The sequence below is a fragment of the Bombina bombina genome, chromosome 1 (assembly GCF_027579735.1).
Source record: "Bombina bombina isolate aBomBom1 chromosome 1, aBomBom1.pri, whole genome shotgun sequence".
Classification (NCBI taxonomy): Eukaryota; Metazoa; Chordata; class Amphibia; order Anura; family Bombinatoridae; genus Bombina; species Bombina bombina.
In genome coordinates, this window is record NC_069499.1 from 1,467,174,340 (window position 1) to 1,467,194,055 (window position 19,716).

The 19,716-nt window shown below is 40.7% G+C and overlaps 1 protein-coding gene across 5 annotated transcripts in view; it reads right to left on the bottom strand.

Moving 5' to 3' along the window:
• Window positions 1-1,195: 1,195 nt before the first annotated feature.
• Window positions 1,196-19,716, bottom strand: part of AATK (apoptosis associated tyrosine kinase) — a 234,073-nt gene continuing 215,552 nt past the window's right edge. For 4 of the 5 annotated variants that reach the window (XM_053706663.1, XM_053706646.1, XM_053706681.1 and 1 more), the window contains 4 exons: window positions 8,464-11,413; window positions 8,004-8,127; window positions 3,338-3,565; window positions 1,196-2,683 (listed from right to left, as the gene is read on the bottom strand). In XM_053706663.1, the coding sequence (XP_053562638.1) occupies window positions 2,646-2,683; window positions 3,338-3,565; window positions 8,004-8,127; window positions 8,464-11,413 (3,340 nt within the window). In that variant the 3' untranslated portion in view covers window positions 1,196-2,645. Of the gene's footprint in view, window positions 2,688-3,337; window positions 3,566-8,003; window positions 8,128-8,463; window positions 11,414-19,716 lie in introns of all 5 variants that reach the window. The other variant, XM_053706654.1, reaches the window with a different exon arrangement.

The window sequence follows — 19,716 nt, forward strand, 5'->3', positions numbered from 1 at the left end:
ATTTTTAGCAAATAACTCCCTTAAAGGGCAAGCAGCTGATACGTTTTTGTATTCAAAGTAACTGCAGGGACACTTTTTTCAAATGGACTTAGCCCTTTCTTCTACCCCACTGCCAATACCCATTGAATTACATAGCTTCTCTATAACACATACTGCAGTATTATTATTACATAATCAGTATTGGTGGTAGTTTCCACAGGTGAAATCAGCTGATTATCTCCTAAAGAACACATCATTAGTTACCCATGCAAAATTAAAAAAGGCAAACTAAGCATTCAAGTCCCACTCCCTGCTGCATTAGTTTGAACCCGTCTTGGTTTATACAACTTTGCATCATGTGAGAGGGAGTTAAATGCTGTCCACTGTGGTAATAACCAGCAAATGTATATTTTTTTAATATTGTTTTAAAATGACTTAATTTGTTATGGCTTCAAATAAAACAAAATATTAAAAATGTGCATTAAGATTTCTCCCAATGGCAAAAACATATGCAAAGGGGGGTGGGTAAAGGTTGTAGTGAGGGCAAGTAGTGGAGTAGTGGGTGTGGTTTATGCAGGTTGTGGGTGGGATCAGAAGTGAGTAACATTTTGTCTTGGCTAGTTGTTTAGCACTTTACATTTTGAGCCCTCTGTGTGTGTTTATATATATATATATATATATATATATATATATATATAGATACACACACACACACACATATATATATACATATATATACATACACACACACATATATATATATATACATATATATACATACACACACACATATATATACATATATATACATACACACACACATATATATATATATATATATACATATATATACATACACACACACATATATATATATATACATACACACACACACACATATATATATATATACATATATATACATACACACACACATATATATATACACACACACATATATATATATATACATACACACACACACACATATATATATATATATATATATATATATATATATATATATATATATATATATATATATATACATATATATACATACACACACACATATATATATATATATACATACACACACACACACATATATATATATACACACACATATACACACATACACACACATATATATATATATATATATATATACACATACACACACACGTACACACAAAAATAGGCAGGCACTCACTGGTCTTATATTTTCATTTATTTTGTGTGTATGTATGTATACACACATAGCATATTCTGTATGTGTGTGTATATACATAAATATGTGCATCTCTATTTTCCCTTGTTTGGATATTGATGCTCCTGATTTATTTATCTATAATTCCTGTTACTACATTGGCACTATTTGCTTACAGAATAAAATATTTGTAAATATGTACACAGAACAGTCATGGGGATAAGATGGAGGTTGTTTTAAAAAATAAATCCTTTGTACATTGGCCCTTTCACTTACAATATATACACAGGTTCACACTGCAATTCTGCAGATCAGGAGATCACTGACAAACAGCAGGACTTGTAAAGTTAAAATGTTCATTCATAATCTGTTACAAAATATAAATATTCACACATCCATCCATCTAGAATACCTATATATAGACACGCCTAGCAATATGTCAGTATGAGCTGATAGAGGATGTCCTGCGTTAGGCAAAATGTCTGTGGTCAAGTCATTTCTTTTGTTCACTGTTGTACGGTTTGCCTGTAAGCTCTTCAGTCTAGTAGATTGGTAACCTGCACATTTTGGTGTCCGCACAAATCCATTCCAGAGAACAATCAAAGTCCATTTCAATCAAGGTCATATGGTGAAGCAAGCCTTTTCAGCACCCATCACTAACTCCAGTCATAACAGATGAAACAGTAGTGTCTTACAGATCCATGGGCAACAAATAAGTATACATACATTGTAGTAAACCATGTGCTGCAACCCCATAGTGCCTTAAAAGGCGGCCGCACAAAAGGAAGGACAGTAGTTTCATACCACAAAGGTTCAAGCTGAGAGTTACTGACAAAAGTGTTCCACTGCAGCAATGTAAATACTGCAGTCAAATCCATCAGGAGTTTGCACAAATCTGTAACATTATAGAAGATGCCAAGTGGGAGGTGCATATCACAGTCTAATGTTTCTAAGGTAGAGAAAGCCTGGGTAGAGCAGCCTATATGCTAGTGACGGATGATGAGAACGATAAGGAGAACATGTCCATTCCAGGCTTTTGATCAGTGATTCAGACGTACAGCACATCCAGGACCCAATAAAATGGCTCGAGCAGTACACTGGAGATGGTTATGTGTCTTTAAATGCTGCCATACTAAGCATACCTTCTTAAAAAGAATCCATGACACATTTACATAATGACGTGTCCAGGTATGCTCATACACTCTCTCATGCACTAGCAGACAGCTATAAACACACACACACACACACACAAAAAGTTGCACATACATTGGATCGAGTATCCACAATATGCAATCACAAACCATGACCTCAAACACATGACCACACCTGTGGCTGGGCCATGGACAGCAGCAGCATGAAAGTCAATTAACTGTTTTCCTGTACTCTCCATGCTCAGTAGAGTATGCAAGGTCCATTCAGGGCTTGAGATGCAAGCCTCCAAGTCAACAAGTTGTCTTCATAGCTCCCGGTCACACCTGCTCCCCAGTCTCCCTGCTACCTTTACAGAGACACAATGAAAACACAGGCATTACTGATACCATCCAGTGACCTAACACATTCTAGTACCCTTGGCAATAGTTAAAGAGACAGTCAAGTAAAAAAAAAAAAAAACCTTTCATGATTTAAATAGGGCATGTAATTTTAAACAACTTTCCAATTTACTTTTATTACCAATTTTGCTTTGTTCTCTTGGTATCCTTAGTTGAAAGCTAAACCTAGGAGGTTCATATGCTAATTTCTTAGACCTTGAAGGCTGCCTCTAATCTGAAAGCATTTTAATAGTTTTTCATCACTAGAGGGCGTTAGTTCATGTGTTTCATATAGATAACATTGAGCTCATTCACGTGAAGCTCCTAGGAGTGAGATGCAAGTCTGTCAAAAGAACTGAAATAAGGGGGCAGTTTGCAGAGGCTTAGATACAAGGTAATTACCGAGGTAAAACGTGTATTATTAAAACAGTGTTGGTTATGCAAAACTGGGGAATGGGTAATAAAGTGATTATCTACCTTTTTAAACAACAAAAAGTCTGGTGTTAACTGTCCTTTTAATTTATTACTAAAACTGTCCTTGCCGGATGCATATTGCAGGAACATTTTAGGCTCTAAAATACCAGAGCAGCCAGGGCAATATAAGGTACTTGTTACTAACCTCCAGCAGATTGAATCTCAGAATCAGCCACTTGTGTTATGGAGAAACGGGATAGAGAAGTCGGGGACACACTGAATCTGGATAACTGAATTGGCAGTGTGTTTTTTTGTATAGGAACAGGGGATGAAATGCTATGCACCTCTGAATCTAACAAGACTGGGGGCAATGATGTTACAAATGAAGTCTTCACAGGAGTGAAAGGGAAGTCCTCTTCCCACTCAAACCCACCTGTAAAAGAAAAGCAGTAAAGTCAGAATGGCTATTGGACTCTACAATATTGTCAACTATCACATAGACTGTCTCTCTAACTATAGATTACACAAGAATTGTACCAGTAATTTAATTAATGTCACAAACACTTTACCACATCTGTAGATATCACCACATCAGTTGGTGAAAGCAACTTTACAACACATGGTAACTAAAATCTAAGGTTAAACACTTTTTGCTCGATTACAAGTGGAACACAAACGTTTGCACAAGGGTTTTCGAGCGTGTGAGCTCCATTGCGATTTATGCTAGCATCATTTCCGCAATCTCAGAGCTGTGGTTAACTGATTTGCGAAAAATAAAAAGTTGCACAAAGCACATCAAAAATACATTACAAAGTACAGTTACAGTCATAATAACACCATCTAATAAAAATTATTCACAACAAATATTGCACAAAAAAGTTATAAGGGCTCATAGATATGAGATCTCAGGTGAAAGAAAAAAAAAGGCAGGCAAAGGACTTTAAAGGGACACTGAACCCAATTTTTTTCTTTTGTTATTCAGATAGAGCATGAAATATTAAGCAACTTTCTAATTTACTCCTATTATCAAATTTTATTCATTCTCTTGGTATCTTTATTTGAAGTGCAAGAATGTAAGTTTAAATGCCGGCCCATTTTTGGCGAACAACCTGGGTTGTCCTTGCTGATTGGTGGATAAATTCATCTACCAATAAAAAAGTGCTGTCCAGAGTATAAACCAAAAAAAGCTTAGATGCCTTATTTTTCAAATAAAGATAGCAAGAGAACAAAGAAAAAATGATAATAGGAGTAAATTAGAAAGTTGCTTAAAATTGCATGCTCTATCTGAATCACTAAAGAAAAAAATTGGGTTCAGTGTCCCTTTGACATTGGGATACATACATATACATTTTTAAAGATGTATATGTATGTATGTATATATATATATATATATACAGTGGATATAAAAAGTCTACACACCCCTGTTAAAATGGCAGGTTTCTGTGATGTAAGAAAATGAGACAAAGATAAATCATTTCAGAACTTTTTCCGCCTTTAATGTGACCTATAAACTATGCAACTCAATTGAAAAACAAACTGAAATCTTTTAGGTGAAGGGAAGTAAAAATAATTAAAAAAAGAATATGGTTGCATAAACTAATACTTTGCTGGAGCACCTTTTGATTTTATTACAGCACTCAGTCTTTTTGGGTATGAGTCTATCAGCATGACACATTTTGACTTGGCAAGATTTGCCCACTCTTCTTTGCAAAAACACACCAAATCTGTCAGATTGTGAGGGCATCTCCTGTGCACAGCCCTCTTCAGATCACCACACAGATTTTCGATTGGATTCAGGTCTGGGCTCTGTCTGGGCCATTCTAAAACTTTAATCTTCTTCTGGTGAAGCCATTCCTTTGTTGATTTGGATGTTTGCTTTGGGTCATTGTCATAATGAAAGATGAAGTTCCTCTTCATGTTCAGCTTTCTAGCAGAAGCCTGAAGGTTTTGTGCCAATATTGTCTGGTATTTGGAACTGTTCATTATTCCCTCTACCTTGACTAAGGCCCCAGTTCCAGCTGAAGAAACATGTGCATGTTGCAGGGTCATAGGATGTGTACCCGGTCCGGCCTGAGAGTGCTGACCCCACCCGTGTTTTGTATATGTTTGGGGAGATTACATAAGCCTGTGCACCCTCCATTTTTTCACAGTTGTTTGATTGGGAGCCTGCATTGTGTGGCTGTTTAGGGACCCAGGTTTTTTTTGGAAGAGACCTTGACGAGGTACCTGGGCTTTTCCCATTTGGCCAGATGCGGTAACTAACTCTTCCATTGCTGCTTTTTTTCTTAGTTGAGAGCTTGTGAGTGAGTGCTGGACTTTCTCTGTGTGCTATATTAATGTATTTTTTTGTTGTTGTAATTTTCCCTGTTTGGGCCTTGCACCCAGGTCTGTCTGGGGTTAACTGCCTGTAGCTCTGGTGACAGTGCAGCTTCCTGAGAGTGCTGGTTTGCACCCAGGGCTGTGCATGTTGCAGGGTCATAGGATGTGTACCCGGTCCGGCCTGAGAGTGCTGACCACACCCGTGTTTTGTATATGTTTGAGGAAATTACATAAGCCTGTGCACTCTCCATTTTTTCAGTTGTTTGATTGTGAGCCTGAATTGTGTGGCTGTTTAGGGACCCAGGTTTTTTTGGAAGAGACCTTGACGAGGTACCTGGGCTTTTCCCATTTGGCCAGATGCGGTAACTAACTCTTCCATTGCTGCTTTTTATCTTAGTTGAGAGCTTGTGAGTGAGTGCTGGACTTTTTCTGTGTGTTATATATATATATATATATACAGGGTATATGTCTATATATGTATTTATATGTGTTTATATGTATTTACAGACATATATACACATATAAAAACATAAATATACATATATAGACATATTTATAAGTGCAATTAAGTAGATGAAAACGTAAAACCATATTTATGCAAATATTAGTTTATATAAACATTTCACATTCCAATGTACTGCACATAGAATATGTTCTATGAATTTATAAATAGATATTCCTATATATACTGTATGTATATATCTATACTTATATCTAATCATGTACAGTATATATACATGATTAGATAGTAATTTCTTACTATTTACATATTTCTAAAATATTGTATAAGCATCTGAAATACTAAATATACCTTTATGATTTGTTGAAATTATTAAAATGCTGACATTTCTTAAAAATATATACGATTGTAAGAATACATAGGACTACAAATGTAAAAATGTATCTTTAGACTTAAATAACTCCTTAAATAACCAGCAGATTAGATATATGAATGAACATATACTAAGATAATATTTTCATTTCACCTGTATGGGCGGAGAGATTGCACGGCTTAAAAGTCAGGTAACTGACGAATGATGAAGCCCTGCTTTTGACACACCAATGAGGGTGAAACGCGCGTCGCTAGATGCAATCAGCTTTTGTGAGGGTAACAGCTGTACCCTCTATGTTGTTGGCTAACCGGAGATATTGAATCACAGGAGTGGTTGAGTAGCAGGTACACTCACGGATGGGAAATCGCCAAAGCAGCGGAATGGAACGGAGGTTACCGATGACAGCGGTCCAGTAAGTAAAAGCAAACACATTGAGGATCTCCAATCAAGGTAAGCGCAGGATAAGATTAAGCTGCGTTCTATACTTACTTGAAATAATAAGCAGGGAGGAGAGATACAAGCCTACCTGGTGAGGCGTTTGTATGTGACACAAGTTGAGTATTTGAAATAAGCAACAATGACTCAGTTTTTTGCATATATCTACAGTGTAACCAAGCTGTGACTGTTGGAATATAAATACCCGTGAGTGTTAAATACCTTGCCATAATCTCCCACTGAAGATTGAAACAAAGTAAAGAAGTGTGGTGCATAATTCACAAAATAAAGCTGTGTGGAACATTACAATTACCCTTTAAGAGGAACTTTCTTTTTTTGCAGTCAGCTGACTTTTTTGGTATACCGACAGTTTCAAGTGGGCCCACATTTAGTATCTTTGTATTTTATGTCTGTGATATCTCTTGTAGCAATAAAACAAACACTTAGTATATAAATGTATTGGTCTCACTTTGTAATATTGTGACTATATATAATTGCTGAAGTTGTTTAGGAGTTTTTGAGGAACCATATTTAGAGGCTGTTAATTTTAATATTAGAACAGTAATATAGTAGACCTTATGCTCTGGTGCTGGATACAGGGAAGCTAGTTGGGGGATACACTCCCACACATGTTTTCTTTTTTTCTAAAACAATTCCGTGCACAATGTTTCCTGATAAATATTAGAATAATCAGGGAATTTAAATGAGCGGGGTCCAATACATATGAGTAGTGCAATTAGTTGTTATCATAAAAAAAATAAAAAAAAAAATATATATATATATATAGTTATAGATGTATATTGTACCAAAATACCATCACATATATATATATATAAATTTATGAATAAATAGAACATATTCTGCTATGTGCAGAACATTGGAATCTGAAATATTCATATTTTCATGTCGGGTTAGGTTTTGCATGACATGTCTAATTGCGATAGTCAGGTTTACTTTCAACTCATAATACCAGCGCAACCTGACGCGTACAAAAAGATTACTTCTATTACTCTCTAGCGGAAGCTATAAATATCGCTCCACTTGTAATCTGGCCCTTTATATGTAGGGCAACATAGTTTGCAACTAAGTGACCATGTAATCCTATCTGTAGGGTATATATTCAATTATATTTATGGCAGTGCAGAGCCTATCCACATATCTCCAAAGAGCAAGCACTGTCTTTTTTTGGATACAAACAGCCTATTTACATATTCATGATAACACAAAATCTGCCCTTTCATCAGTTAGCACATTGAGTATAAAGTAATTATTTTTTGTTCTTACTCTCTGTTAAAAGTCGTTGCTGTGTAGACTCCTTATCTTCGACTTGTTCCATCACAATATTTGGCCCATTACTGGGGTTTATTTCTGAGAATTCTTGCTCTGCCAGCTCACGTGTTGGACTTTCCTTAAACAGAAATTAACATACTGGTACATTACATTACTGGTAAATATATTGCATTCTATTTCATAAACCCACATAGCTAAAATGTATTTTAATAGGCCTAAATATAATTCTTAATTACAATGTGCTAACATACCCATGAAGAAACACATACCACTTATAAAGTGTTTTCATTTTTGACATTACTAGCATGCACTAGCCGACATATCATGGCACTTTTTTCAAGCAATCACTTATTTCACTTCATCATGGACAACTAAAGACTTGGAAAGATATGTATATTCTCACATAGTACAAATATGTATGCATTTATTATCTGATTCCTGAAGTAAAACATACCTGGTCAAACAGATAAACAGTGACATCATCATAGAAGGATACTACTTTCTTCTTTCGATCCATCTCTGTACAGAGAGACTCAGACTGGAAACTATGCATCTTCAGAAGGCTACGAAGATGCCCAGAACTACCACTGTCTGTGATGACGATTGGTATAGTACCATGTTCCTCCTCACTTTCCTCACTTTGTTCCTGAATGTTGTAACACCGAAGTTCCTCATCAGACTCATCACTGTCCTCACTTTCTTCATCATCTTCCTCTTCTGGAGATTCCCCCAATCTGGCTTCCTTTCTCACAAGTGGTGGTGAGAGGCATTTTGAAAGGTGATGAGTCCCCAGTACATCTCTATGGGAATTGGTCCCCTTGTCTTCACCTTGTAAACCAGTGGTAAGGGTAATACTGCCTGATGCTCCTACTTTAGAACAGCTACTTTTGGTCAGAGCCAGCGGGACAGGGGACAGCAAGAAGGTCCTATGAGAGGATGACTCTACAACTGTTGATACAGGGGATAGCTTATCAAGAAAGGAGGCTTTATGGCATTCTAAGCCCAAGCCTTCATCCACTGAGTCTTCTTTCACTATTAAAGGAAACTGCTCAGATGAAAAATCTTTTTGCTCAGGGGAAGAAGTTACTAAAGACAGTTCCATGGAATCCTGACTTTCCTGAGTTTCAACAGAATTCTCTTGTTCAGTTTTGGAGACATCAGAACCATCTATTGTAACAGAATCTAAGGTCTCCAAACCCATGTTACTCTCCTTGTGATCCTTAGGGCTATCCTCCTGCTCTCTGTCTTCTTCCTGACCAGCCTCCTCCTCCTCTTCCTTTGTAAAAGAATCATAGTCAGAGAAGTATGCAGAGTCTCTGTAAGGGTTTTTAGCATCCAAACCCTCTAGCTCACTGCTGATTGATCGGGACATTGAGATCTCCCCAGGTCCCAGGCTATTACCTGAGGATTGATTAAGCTGGTAATATGTATCAGTTTCTCTGTTGTCTTGTGGTTCCTTCAAGACAAATTCAGGGGACTCATAATTCTCAGTATCATAGCCACTATCAAGTGCTCTGTGCTGTCCGCTAGGGGCATATGTTCCAAGACTAAAAGCATCACAAGAGCTGGCAGTGGATGGCATGTCTAGAGAATCCAAAGAATCAGGGGTCCCTACTTGTTTCTGTAGAGATCTAAAGGATGGGGCCACATCTACTCGCTCACTAGACAGGTCAGTGAAGACTCCTGAAGTAATTTCCATTGTGTCTTCATCATCAGTATCACTTGGTATTTGATATAAGTCTGTTGGGAAAGTTTTTTCTGTGATCTCATCACTGGGTGAAAGACACTGACTGCTGAGTGTGTCTGATAACAGAAGTGGGCAAAATGTTTCTGGGACTGCATCAGAGATCACATCTTCAAAGAGGTCAGGGTTTTGCAGAGGTTCAGAAGGCGCAGGTACAAATGTAGCATCACAAAGTTCTGGTACACAAGCACCCAGTGGATCCATTCTTGAATTTATATGTCTAATTACATCACTTGGTGATGCCAAAGGATGAAGAAGGACATCTGCAAACTGAGTGTTGGGTGCATCAAATTCATCCTGAATCGTTTTACCTGACTCTTCTATGGGTGGTGATAGCTGTTTGGGTGAATTTTCCGACCGGCAACATTCCTCACCACAACCAATCTGAATTCCTTCAGTACCTGACAATTGCTGCTCTACTACATTATCCAAAACACTACCAATATCACCATCACCTGACTCCATATTCTGCCAGCACTCTGGTCCAAAAGGCTCTGTTTCAACCTTTTCTGAGTCTCCAGAACGCTGATTGCACCAGATGGCAGCATTATGGTCTGTAGGGGCAGTGCAAATGTTATTATTGGAAGAAATATTTGATGCCCAATGTGGGGAAAAGGCAGCAAAGCATGACGTTAATTCAGATACATCCCTTTGAAAGTCTCCATACTGTGGACTTTCTCTCCCTTTATCGGGTTTCAGCATAAGTGAATTTGTTTGCCCTACAGAGACCTGCCTCCTTTTCTCATCAGACTCTGTCCTCTCTAAAAATGCCAACTTAGCTGTATTCAAGCGAGCCTTGCAAAGCTGCTTTAAAGAAGGAGAAGCCCCAAGGGGATCAACAAAACCAGCTTCCACACAAGTCTCTTCCTCCACCTGCTCTTCTAGAAGATGTTCTTCTGTTCCATCTCCACTGGAAGGTTCAAAATATAGGGAACTAACCTGAGTGGATTGTCCCTGATCCCCTCTTCCAGCACATATATCCTCAAAAGATGTTTGTTCTAATAAGGGTTCCATGGTCAGGGAAATGGAAGGACTATTGTTAGAACTGCTCAGATGCCCTCTATCTGGAGAACTTTCTTCTCTTGTAGAACCTTCTCTGGAGTTTGGACTATAATCTTGTTCCACATTACTGCTTAAAGGCTCCTCAATGCGAATATAATAATCTCCTGCCACAGATGGGCTGTGAGCACTCAGAACAGGTACCACCTCAAGTGGGCGAGAGCTTGTGGTACTATCCTTATTCTCATAGCAGGATGGTGACACACCAAGGCTGAGCCGATCCCCCATTGTTGGAGTGTAATACATATCTTGATATGGCTGACACCCAGGACTTAAAGGATACTGTTCATGTCGACCTCGTTCCCACTTATACTCAAAGTTTAGGCCCTGGCTTGTTTCTGTTACTGTCAGCACGTCATCACCATCAGAGTGGAAGCTATCGGAAGAAAAGTGCTCCAGCAGAGGATAAGAAGAGAGCTCGGCCTCATGGTGCTCATTGATGCAAGCAGCCCCATTGGGCTTCATAGAGTTCCAGCGTTTTTCAAACTCCTCCTCCAGCTCACTAGCCCCCTTCACGCTCAGGTACGAAAGCAGCAGATGCACCTCCTCAACTGTGGGTCTCTGCTCAGGCTGCAGCCAACAGAACTGCATCACCTCAAACCTGCAATCAAAAACATATGGGGTAAGGATAGTGTATCACAAGCACAGCAATCTGGCGATATTAAAAATGTCTGATTTCATTTTGAATGATTCTTATGTGATTTGCATTTTTTCCTAAGAGTCTTTCATCGGTCATACATTCAAGGGTGGCAGGAGCTACTAACAAAACGAAGATCGTGCTAATTGCTACCATGAGCTTGCAGTAGCAATAACCAGCCACTTTGCGGGTGTGATAAATTAGCGCTCCACTTGTAATCTAGCCCTAAATCCAATTTATAAGCACAGTATCAAAGAGACAGTCTAAAAGAAAGATAAAAAGATAGATAATCCCTGTGACGGAAGAGTGGGTGCCCAGGTCCACCTGGTTACCCTTATTCTGTGTTTTGGGGCCTGCCTCTCATGCAAGTATGTTAATAACAGTGGTGTATTGCTATTTGTACAAATTATGTCACAGGCCAGTGTACAAAGAAAGATTTTCAGTCTCTGCTTAGAAGACTGATTTACATATCTGAGCAGGCTGCTTCAAAGCAGAGAGTTAATTACTCATAGCAGTAAATCTTCTAGGGACAAAAGTGGTATCTGGTCCATCTATTACCCTCAGATCTGGCACTTCAATAGGTTAAGGAAATTACTACATTTGTACCTCCTCAGATCAAAAGGGTCCAGCTAGCTAGACTGACTACAATCTCAGCTGGTGATCAGGGGTTTGGGACTGACAGCTGTTAACAGTGATGCCCCTCTGTGTGCTGGGTTACGATTGTTTGCTAAGATCATTTCTAGGGGCGTGTTGTGAGCTGACAAGAGAGATGGGCAGTTTTCGAAACCACTTTGCATGGGAAAAAGAAAAAGTTATTCCAAGTTGCCTGAACTATCCGGGGGTCGATTAACCAAGAAACAAATCCAAAACAAAAGGCAGCACCCAGGAAGAAATCTAGCAGACTCAACAGACTTTCATATGTTTAAATAGCGTAGCAAAGTTTAATGTAGCATCCACAAGTCTGAGTATACAGAATGGTCAAACATGTTTCGTAAGTATTACCTATATTCACTTTCTCAATGACCACTGTTAGACTAATGGCACCTCTCTTAATTTATAATATGTAAAGTTCCTCCCCTTAAACAGGTACTTATTTCTCATAGAGAGATGGGCAATTTTCGAAACCATTTTGCATGGGAAAAAAGAGAAAGTTATTCCAAGTTGCCTGAACTATCCAGGGGTCGATTAACCAAGAGCTCTCTAAGGGACTATAACAAGACTGTGCTAGAGGACTTTTTGTATTTACCTGGATTCTACTGACTGTGTTGTCGATTGAACAGGGTAGTTTTTCTCCTAGCCCTAAAGTGAGTGTGTTCTGTCTGTATTTTGTGTAATTCTGTGTGTTTGCCTATTTTTGTGAATAAAGTACAATTTATTTCACCATTCATTTTGCTAATTGAAATGATCCCAGTAAAACAACGGTATAGAGTGCTGGTCTCCCGTGACAGGTTCTAAAAGAAATTAATGGTGGCAGCTGGTGGGATCATTGAGCTTTATGTTTAAAATCCTGCAGGGTCTAATATAAAAGAGAGCTTGCAGATTGCAAGCCCTCAGAACGAATAGTGACTTACACACATTACATAGATCAGGAAAGGCACAGGTTCATAGGTACACTCGGGGTGTAGGAGATTATTCCAGCCCCGGTGGTGGAAGGACATGTAGAGGGTGAGGGTGACCGTCTGGATACGGATGGACTTGTTTTGGGAAGTGTGGAGGTGTAAATCCCTGTGGCTACTGGACTCACTACACTCCTGGCCTCATGGGGAGAGGGGGCAACAACCGATGAGCAATTTTGGACTTTGCAGTCCATCCCTGGCGAGGATGGGGATGATTATGGCCATGTGAAGGCTATGATCTTGGCACAGTATGCACTCACACCAGAAGTTTACAGGGGCAAGTTCAGGACTGAGGAAAAGTTACCCCAAGAGTCCTACGTGGAATATGGGGCTTGCATGGCCTTGCATGGGATTCAGTGGGTTGAGGGATGTGGGGTCAATAAATACCACACCTTGCTGGACTTAATGTTTCAAGAACAACTTTTGCAGCAGTGCCCCTGGGACATGGGTTTTTGACAATAAACCTAAAACCCATGTGGAAGCTGCTAAGCTGGCGGATGAGTTCGTGGTCAGTCGGGCAGTAATTCACAAAAAACGGACTCCTAAACATGTGGCTGTGCCAGCTAAAAGAATTACAAACACCGCTTCTTGGGCACCCAAGCCAGCTGAAGCAGGTGCCCCCAAAGCTGCAGAATTTAAGCATAAGCGGCGGGGTTACCATTGCAACAAAGTGGGTCACATCCGACCATATTGTCCAGATCGGGACAACAACAGGGTACCCTGTCAGGGGCAATGCACTCCAGCTGCGAGGTCAGTCGATAGTGTGCGGCTGACACACATAGAGGAACCAAGTGCAACCGTGGCACCAACCCTGAGGGTGGCGGCGGCAGTAAGATCTGTACTTGGCCCTCGGAGACCCACAGCAGAGACGGAGGGGCATCAGGTTGCATCAGTCGGGATGCAGCCCAACAATGTCCGGCAGAAGCATCTGTGAAAGTCGACTATTGTGGACCAACAGGCAGCCGGTTTGTTGGAGTCTGGTGCCACCGTGACCCTGGTCTGACCTGATATAGTCAAGCCAAAGGATTTACTCCCGGGGCCCGGGATGCAAGTGACAATGCCGGATGGAGGACTACGGTCCCTCCAAATTGCCAGGGTCTTTTTGGATTGGGGAGCTGGAAAAGGCATGAGGGAGGTGGGCGTGTTACATGTATTGGATGCAGAGGTTCTACTTGGCAATTATCTGGAGCATGTGACATGTGTATTTACCACGGAGCTGTCTCCTGTACAAGGGATCACCAGGAGCCAGTCAGCAAGGATTACTATTACAGAACCTGTCGTCCCCCTACATTTGGGATCAACAGTTCCAGAGGTCTCTGCGAAGACCAGGCAGGTAAGCCAGACTGAGTCATTAGAGCCCCCTCACTTACCTTCCCCGTTAACTGTCACTGTGTCCCCCGACTAACGGTGGGTGGCCAGAATTAGGAACACAGTTTAGGGATGCGGTCTGATCCCATTTTGGAGGGTATGAGACTTCGGGTGTCCGAGTCTGCCTCTGCCGGGGGGTCAGACCGGTTCTTATGGCACTGTGGGGTTCTTAATAGGGAGCAGACAGATGTGGGTCTAATAGAGTCTGGACTGGTAGGCGACAGTTAGTGGTCCCCATGAAGTATAGGCAACAGTTGTTACAAGTAGCCCACTCCATACCACTAGAGGGGCATCAGGGGTGACTCGCACAAGAGCCCAGTTGTTGCAGCGGTACTACTAGCGGGGGGCATCCAGGGCTGTGGCAGAGTTTTGCCGTTCCTGTGATGCCTGCCAGTGAGTGGGTAAGGCAGGCGATCGTGTAAAGGCAAACCCCCGGTAATTGGGGAACCATTTCAGCGTGTAGCTATGGATTTAGTGGGAACCCTTATGATTCCCAGTTGGTTGGGCAAATGCTATATCCTCATGGTGGTGAATTTTGCCATCCCGACGGTACCCTGAGACTGTAGCGCTTGCCTCCATAGATGCTAAGGCAGTGGATAAGGCACTGTTAGGGATTTTTACCAGAGTAGGTTTCCCTAGTGAGATCCTAACTGACCAAGGGCCGCAATGCATGAGTAAATTACTACAGTGTCTCTGGGAGGCATGCGGGTTGAAGCACCAGCGCACGACCCCTTACCACCCCCAAACTAACAGGTTGTGTGAGAGGTTCAATGGTACCCTGAAGCAGATGCTGCAAGCTTTTATAGAGGTTGAAGGGAAGGACTGGGAGATTCACCTGCAGCATTTGCTGTTCGCGTACCGAGAGGTACCGCAAGAATCTACCGGGTTCACTCCCTTTGAGCTGCTATATGGGCACAGGGTGCGGGGTCCTCTACTACTGATGTGTCTGTGCTCCAGTATGTGATAGATCTCAGAGACCAGTTGGAATTGCTTATGGGGTTGGCATAGGCTAATCTCAGGGAGGCTCAGACCAAGCAGAAACCTTGGTATGATCAGCATGCCGTAGCCGGATGAATGAGTGCAACTATGTTGTAGAGTTAGATAGCGAGACAGGAAGGACAGGGACCTATCACATAAATATGCTTAAAGAGTATTTTACACCCAGTGTGGCATCAGTAATGACTATCTGTATCTCACCGATGGGGGGCCCGGTGATCAATGCTCTACCTGACCTCCTAGGGGAAGCTAGGCAGGGGGGCCCAATGGCCCAGGTAGAGATAGGGACCATAGCTTAGTGTGCAGCAGCATGTGCAAGCGCAGGCTATGTTAGAACAGCATAGGACTCTGTTCACGGACAAGCCAGGCAGGACGCATATTACCAATCACCCAGTAGAGACTGGTGATCAGAAACCAATGCATAAGTCTGCCTATCGGGTATCCACAGAGGTGAAAGGAAGTATAGAGAGGGAAGTAGAGGAGATGCTAGCCCTAGGGGTAATTAGACTGCCTCAGAGTCCTTGGCTAGCCCGGTAGTCCTGGTACCTAAGAAGGATGAAACCACGCGGTTCTGTGTGGACTATCGGCAGCTCAATATTTAGACGGTGTCAGATGCCTACCCCATGCCCTGCATGGATGAGCTTGCGGGGCAAGGTATCTTACTACTATGAATCTGAGCAAAGGCTATTGGCAGATCAGCTGACCCCAGAGGCTAGGGAGAAGTCAGCATTCATCACTCCAAGTGGCCTCTATGAATTTGTAGTGATGCCATTTGGAATGAGGAATGCCCCAGCTATCTTCCAACACCTGGTCAATCGCTTACTAGAGGGGATGCAGGGGTACACTTTGGCATACTTGGATGAAATTGCGGTGTATAGTAGTTTGTGGGAGACCCTTTTAGTACATGTAGCTGCAGGCCTTAATCTGATCCAAGAAGTGGGTATGACCCTAAAACCAACCAAGTGTCAAGTGGGTATGGCAAAGGTATTGTACCTAGGACACCGGGTGGGTGGTGGGCACCTGAAGCCAGAACCAGCTAAGGTGGATGCCCTCATTCAGTGGCCAGTGCCCAAAACAAAAAAGCAAGATATAGCTTTCCTATGCACTGCAGGGTATTACAGGAAATTTGTGCCCCAGTAAAGTGCCCTGGCCAAACCCCTGACAGATCTGACCCAAAAACGACGCCCCAGTCTGCTAGCCTGGTCTCCCGCCTGTGAAAACTCCTTTGAGACGCTGTAGACCGCGTTGGCTATCACTCCAATTCTAGCCACACCAGACTACAGCAAGAAATTCTTAGTGCAGACCGATGCCTCAGACTATGGCATAGGTGCTGTGCTCAGCCAGGAGGAGGGGAGTGAACAACCCGTAGCGTATTTAAGCAGGAAACTGCTACCCAGAGAAGTGGCTTATGCCACTATTGAGAAGGAATGTTTGGCCATAGTGTGGGCGCTACGCAAACTGCAGCCCTATTTGTACGGCCGGACCTTCACAGTGATCACGGATCACAACCCCCTGAGCTGGCTGCAAAGGGTGTCTGGGGAGAACGGTAAATTGCTGCGCTGGAGTTTGGCATTACAAGAATTTAATTTTTCTATTCAGCACACAAAAAGCAGTGAGCATGGAAATGATGATGGACAGGATAGCCCCAATGAGCCAGTTGCCACACGGGTCGGGCGAGTTAAACCGCTGGATGAAGCGGTCATAACATTGCTCTTATCTTAGGGGGTGGTGTGATGGAAGAATGGGTGCCCAGGCTCACTGATGGGGGGTTGGGCCCACCTGGTTACCCTTATTCTGTGTTTTGGGGCCTGCCCCTCATACATGTATGTAAATAACAGTGGTGTATTGCTATTTGAACAAATTATGTCACAGGCCAGTGTACAAAGAAAGATTTTCACAGACTCTGCTTAGAAGACTAATTTACATATCTGAACAGGCTGCTTCAAGAATGCCAAGATCATTGCTAGGGGGCCTGTTGTAAGCTGACAAAAGAGATGGGCAGTTTTCAAAACCACTTTGTGTGGGAAAAAAAAGTTATTCCAAGTTGCCTGAACTATCCAGGGGTCGATTAACCAAGAGCTCTCTAAGGGACTATAACAAAACTGTGCAAGAGGACTATTTGTATTTACCTGGATTCTACTGACTGTGGCTGATAGAACAGGGTAGTTTTTCTCCTAGCCCCTCAGTGAGTGTGTTCTGTTTGTATTTTGTGTAATTCTGTGTTTTTGCCTATTTTTATTGAATAAAGTACAATTTATTTCCCCATTCGTTTTGCTCATTGAAATGATCCCAGATTTAACAACGGTATAGAGTGCTAGTCTCCCGTGACAATCCCCTGCCCCAGTTTTGCATAACCAACACAGTTATATTAATTCCATTTTTACGTTTGTGATTACCTTGTATCCAAGCCACTGCAGACTGCCCCCTTATCTCACTGCTTTTGACAGACTTGCATTTTACCCAATCAGTACTGAATCTTAGGTAACTCCAATGGTAGTGAGACCAATGTTATCTATATTGTAACGTGAACTATTGCTGGATAGCTGTAAAAACTGTCAAAATGCACTGAGATAAGAGGCGGCCTTAGAAATTAGATTATGAGCCTACCTAGATTTAGCTTTCAACAAAGAATACCAAGAGAACAAAGCAAATTTAACGATAAAGGTAAATTGGAAAGTTGTTTAGAATTGCATGCCCTATTTGAATCATGAAAGTTTTATTATGACTAGACTGTCCGTTTAAGGTTATTCTCTGCGTCCCTCTAGGCATGGGTGCCGCAATGTTGAAATCTGTCTTTCACTACATTGCAGCGCTGACCTGTTTGCAGCAAACATATTTATGCAGAGTAAACTAGATTTTAATATGGCAGCACCCATAATTAGAGGGAGGTGGATTAAATGCATTTAGGCCTAAATTACAAGTGGAGCGCAAACGATTTTGCGAGGATTTCCGCGATCATGTGCATTGGAGCCTTTTCCCGTTAAGTAGATGAAAACATGTAAAATCATACAATTACATTAAAATAAAGTGGTTACAATGATATAAACAATAATAACATCTAATAAAACTATTCACATAAATATAATTGAAAAAAAAAAGTTATAAGGGTTAAAAGGTATATGACAAGGTATTTGAATGGATTGGGCTATAATCGATATATACATACATATACATGTGTTTTGTGTGTATGTATATATATATATTTATACGTGTATTTATATGTGTATATATGTATATACTTTGGAGCCTGTGTTTTACTGTGTATATACTGTAAATATTTTACATTCCAATGTTCTCTTCATTTAGGGGAAAATACCCAATGTTTACATCTTCTTTGCTTTTTTTGTAAACTATAGGGCCATAAATACAAGTAGCACTTTGCTATTTCCAACCCATTTCTTTTCAAAATTAGCGCTAGTTAAATTAGAACACTGATATCTTTCAGGAATCTCTGAATATCCATTGAAATGTATATAATTTTTTTTAGTAGACAACCCAAAGTATTGATCTAGGCCCATTTTGGTATATTTCATGCCACCATTTCACCGCCAAATGCAATCAAATACAAAAAATCGTTCACTTTTCACAAATTTTTTCACAAACTTTTGGTTTCTAACTTAAAATATTTACAAACAGCTTGTGCAATTATGGCATAAATGGTTGTAAATACTATATATATATATATATATAGAGAGAGAGAGGTATATATAGGTATAGATATATATTTAACAAAAAATACATCAGATCTATATAAAAATATAGATTTAAAAATAAAAATCTTTTTTTTTCTATGTGAAGAACATTGGAATGTAATAACTACCTTAGGGTTAGAGATGTAGGTTTAACGCCTGTCGGGTTAACGTACGAGTGGTCATCGGTTTCGATATTCAAAGTCCTGAAGTTAGCACACATCAGCTTTTGCTCCAGCTCAAACATTTTACTTTCAACTTCTAATATGTGTTATACCCGCGCTGTTAAAAGTTTACTTCTAGCAGTGTTCGTGCGTGAGCGAAAATCGCTAAATAGCGCACCACTTGTAATCTGGCCCTCTGTCTTTTGATACTGGGTGATACCATCCTGGATCTTAGGTATCTTACACAGATCAGTGATGCTGCCAACTTTTTGATAGTTGTATCATTTTCTTGCAGTAAGTGTGCAGGGTGTGTGAGCTTTATATTTTTTATTTTTTACAGAGTACCTGTATTAAAATTACATAAAATATATTAAACACTCACAATAATATAGAGTGATGCAGGAGCTGCAAAAGTGTAAATGTCCTGCTCTGTA